The sequence below is a fragment of the Sphaeroforma arctica genome, assembly GCF_001186125.1.
Source record: "Sphaeroforma arctica JP610 unplaced genomic scaffold supercont1.234, whole genome shotgun sequence".
NCBI lineage: Eukaryota > Ichthyosporea > Ichthyophonida > Sphaeroforma > Sphaeroforma arctica.
The window spans coordinates 43487-48533 of NW_014040324.1; the positions used below are offsets into that span (position 1 = coordinate 43487).

At 40.4% G+C, this 5047-nt stretch overlaps 1 protein-coding gene across 1 annotated transcript; it reads left to right on the top strand.

The window, feature by feature from the left end:
• Positions 1-1633: 1633 nt before the first annotated feature.
• Positions 1634-4814, top strand: SARC_04264 (hypothetical protein). Its single transcript, XM_014301910.1, has 5 exons — positions 1634-1925; positions 2067-2151; positions 2309-2540; positions 2760-2936; positions 3339-4814. Exons 1-5 carry the CDS (start codon positions 1764-1766, stop codon positions 4672-4674), a joined length of 1992 nt encoding a protein of 663 aa, XP_014157385.1. The 5' UTR covers positions 1634-1763; the 3' UTR covers positions 4675-4814.
• The last annotated feature ends 233 nt before the right edge of the window (positions 4815-5047 follow it).

A 5047-nucleotide genomic window follows, 5' to 3' on the forward strand; every position in this document is an offset into this window, starting at 1 on the left:
AGAGGAACCCGAATCCGATGAGTTTGAGGTCATTTGAGGCCTGCAACACCTTCATATGTCCTAAAACCTGTACATTTGTGCATTTGGCATATTTTGAAAATCTAAATTTTGAACTATTGTGGTATCAAATTCCAACCCGCTCATCTCTATTAGATCAATGAGATAAGCCCAAATCCATCTAGAAAACCCGATTTCAAAAAATATTCACGAACTTGTGTATAAATAGTTGAAGTTGGGGTCCAAGAAGACGCCGGTTGTTTGGACTGTGGCCCAGTGTGCGCCATACTTCTTTAAAAGTTCTTGAGCACAGCCTCCTTTTTGTATTTTTTAAAAAAACCCAAAATGGAATCATGGCCCAGGGCCCCAGGCCCCAGGGGCCGGGCCAGGACTGATAATTGATATAAAGGGATATAAATACGACAAATTTGTTTGTTTGTTTTTCATGAGAAACCAACTGAGGTCGAAAATTCAAAATAGACTGAAGAGCAAAGACAGTCCACAACGCCAGAAATGTTCCAGATCATCTCTGAGAAAATTCGACAAATGAGCACCAAGTCGGGTATATATTATTTATTTTAAAAGAAATGTAGATGTACCAATAAATAGCGTTGTTGTTCTTTTTCAGAGGGTGTGCTGTGCCTCCGTGACCCGTGTGCACACTGCGTGTGCTGCGACCACTTTTGTTTTTTGTTGTTGAGTTGCTTTTATAAAAGGCTTTTTTCCATAGAGCCTACCTCCACTATTTATACTACTATATACCTGATATATTAAAATAAATAGTAATGACTATCCTCAAGTGGCCCCAGCTCGCGCAAGTACGGGTTATTCTTTTTTTTGGAAAACAACCGTGATACATAAATCCATAGCCTTCTGCTATCAATCTCAAACGGCAAACCGTGTTACCGTGTATGTAAATATATAGTTAAAACCCACTTTCCTGACCCGTGTTCCGATAAGGTTTTTCATATAGAGAAAAACCGAACATTATGTAGCCCTCCTCTTGTATTTACATAATTGACTGTTTGAGAATTGGGATAAAATAAACCCCCAGAGGTGATAAATAGATTGGGATCGTGTGCCTCAATTCTTTTATTATCTTCTGTATAGTGATTGGTGAAACGGTGCCTTGATACTTGTCTACCACTTGTTGTGCGTATGTAAAAATGTAAATATAGTATTTCTTTTTAAAAAATATTTATGTGATGTTTAAAAGCGAAACTGTGAATATTCAATATTGCGTGCAGAAAGTGAAACTGCAGACAGTCACTGGGGGGAGCATAAAAAAATAAAAATGCATAATCATTCTTCTATTTCTTCAGCGTGGCTTAAGTATCGGAGGCTCGGAGTAAAAAAGAGTGGAACAGTTATTAACAGAAATATAATAACTACCATATATTTATTTCTAGAAATATACACGGCTTTTGATATTTATGTACATTTCGGCTCTATTTTTAAAGAAGTTAAGGGTCTTGGCCTGGAGTCCTTGGACTATCGGTCATAATAAAATTTTATTGTAATAAACATTCATCCATTTTCAATTTATTGTTGTTGTCGTTGATTTTTCATTTTCGATAGTGATGAATGTTCAAAACGCAAAGACTTGCACTCAAACTATTCATATTTACCTTCGACTGTCTAAATAAACGCGTACGCATTTGAATTCTGGAAGTAGAATTATCCAATGCGTTCTACAATCTTTTCAATTTAAATCACACCTTAAGCGAAGTATTTTCAGGAGGTTCATTGTTTACCAGTACAACAGAATGGTGATGCAGGATTTTAAAGTGGAAGCAACTGATCATCAGCGAGAACACGGCAGGAAGATGCATAGATCCCGCCGTAAGCTGAAAGATATGGAGCGCAATTATAATTGCAATGTATTGGGCTGCAGTAGGCCGTACGCCTCGGAACAGTCACTCAAACAGGTACAAGTTACCAACACCACTATTTTGTGCAATCTTTTCCGAGATTATACGTACTGTCAGGTTCTATTCTGACAATTTGTCACTTTGACATCATGTATCATGTTTTGTTGCTGACTATCAATGCTACTTACTTTTTAACAGCATAAGAAACGAAAGCATTCCTTCTTCGGGTTAGAGGAAAATGAAGTTAGTTTCGGGACGAAAAGGAATCTGAATTACAAAATAGGTATGTTCCAAATTGAATGTTGATTGCACGGTGAACGATAGTCAGTTGCGCATCAGATCTTTATTTTCCTGATTTGTAGCTCGATGACAATCTGAGTTTGACACTAATGACAAAAGATTTACTATCTGACCGCAAACACCCACGTACTTGTCTGCAGAAGTGAAACCATCCAAATGTCTTCTCCGGAAGCGAACCGTATCTTATTCGGTTGTTGAGCCTACAGTCGAAGTTGGCTTTTTTGGATCTCAAGAACAGGCTTCTGCGGCCTCAGTCGGCACGACTGATGCAGATTGTAGTACCGATTCTAACACCTGCTTTCCATTTACTGGCTTTGATGAAGGACCATCAGCTCCAGACATTCAACCTGTTCCAGGATACTTTCAGCCACAGTAAGTAATACTTCGCCTACATAAGTTTGTGCTCATCTGAAGATAGCAGATCTGTCACTTCTCTGGTTATACTACTTTTTATTTCTCTCTTACTCCTCGTCACTCAAATGGACAGCTATGAAATCTTGCCTCATGAATAATTACATTGTAGGCGAATTACCTTCGTACTGAACGCGATTAGTCATTAATATATTATCGCGCTCCCTCCACTTACTGTAGGTCGATTGACTTGCAATCCATATGTCCAACAAACTTTTCATTAAATAAAACGCCACCACTGTCGGCAAATTCATGCACAAGCTCTTCACCGGCGGACAGTGCTGATAGTGACGTAGATCACAGGTTTGCTCCTAGCCAAGAGAATTACATTGGCGGCTCAGCATCGTCCATCATCAGGTATGAAATCAGTATATAGGAGGTGTGTTTTTTTTCTGCTAGCTTGTGCATCTAACGATAACATGATATACTCTCCATGTGTATGAAGATGTAAGTAGTATTTTTACGTGCTCGTGATGTTCATTTTGAAGTGTTGTAAGTGTTTACGATACTGAAGAAGAATAAAAATTTGTGTGTTGCTGAGAAGAAACTTGTGTAACAATTTTAATCTCGCGATTTGCACGTTAGCAACAATTTAGGTAACTCAATGACAGTATGTGTGTATTGAAGTCACATTCTGTCTTCATCAATTTCAGTGAACACGACCTTTGCAATCGATTGTTTTAGTGAAAGTGTGTGTTGATACCTCACGACCAGCAATGTACCACCGCAATTTCTGATGTTCTGGCACTTATCACACAGTAGATCGAACTCCCATGACAGTATGCCAGGTATACCCCCTACTGAGCAGTACCGAAAGCTTGTAGCAATAATGCACGATATAGATAGGCGAAAAAGTCAAATGAGAGGGAAAGTCTGCAGTAGCTTATTACAGCACAGTACTGCGGACAAATCTAACCTCGAATTAAGAAGGGAGCAATCAGTATCGGAACAGGCAGAATTCAATACACTGGCTACCATAGATACACTACCGGAGACGACATTGAAGCATCAAGAGACTATCACGCATAGTGTTTGTGCGAAGAATGAGGATATTTCAGAGTACACGTTGGATGCTGAATTCTCGACGAGTCTCAAAATTAAAACTGAGCCGCCTCAATTATTGCCGCGACCCAACCTAAAGCGACTTTCTACGAATGAGCTTGAGCAAGAACCACACCCCAGCTTACGAGATTCGCAGGCGAAGGAGCAATTAGAACGCGCATCGAGATGTTTGCAACGAGAACTACAACAGCAACAGCAATTAATACAAGCCCTTCTGCGACACCAACAGATACAGATTAATCAGCAGCTGCTGCTCCACCAGAACTTAGACCTACAAGAGAACGACATCTTTCCAGATACAAATAACACAATCAATGTTGGTGAGGGTCGGCAACAGATTCAACCCTTATTCTCCGCACTGCGGCCTACAGCTGTGGATAAGAAAATACTGTCTACGCAAAATAGCGAAGCAGGTACGAAGGATGGTGACATGCCAATGACACCGTATAACACAAAAGCTTTGGCTTCGAGCCTTGGATCAAAGCTTGCTGCGGATGCGGATGCTGAAATCGGACTAGAAACAGGCAGCAACCTAAGACAACAGGCTTCGACCAATGAATCCTCACTGGCATCCGTATTTGATGTGGAGGACCTGATGAGTTGCGCATCAGATATCAATTTGATGGATAGTGTACAATTGGCTGATAATTTCCAACTTTACGACAATGGGTTCGGATTGGTAAAATGTTCGTCGACAAACGAACATAACAGTTTGCTCGACTCACAAATTTGTCGGACGCTCAAGAGTAAGGACGGGAGCTCGCCCTCTGTATCCTTATTTCGAAGCAATTCGCCATCGCAACCGGCTGTAACGATGAAATGTAATACCACGGCACCTTCTTTGGCCGTGAGAAATGTTAAAACTACATCGCAGAATATAGCAGGCTTATGGTCGCCGGTGGCACGTAAGGATTCTGATGGCAGTAGCCATTTGGCAATGCTGGACCGATGTCTGTCCTTCGTGTCGGATGATAAGAATCAAGTAGAAACGCATTTCAATTATTCTGATTTTCTCGGAATTGAAAGCGGATGATCGTAATGCAATCAATCCAGATTAAATCCTTCTTAATATAGAATGTAGTCGCGACTGCGCGCAGGAGAATCTGAATTTTTTCTAATAAATTGAGAGGTTTTACCACGTCTCTCACAAAGTTGTTTGTAAAGAGGTACCGAATTGTTAATCGTTGTAGAGTGTCTAAGGCTCACATTTGTCGATATCTGATGTCGATCTTTAAATTCAGTAAGTACACGCGCGAGAATAACATAACAAATATCTGCCTCGTATTACTCTGTATTCGTGATTTTCATTTATAGTATGTAGTTCAAAAATGCGCAAGTCGACCACTAAATCAGGCGGCGCCACGCGCACGACTGCCGTACTTCTTGCAACTCCTACGCGACGCACT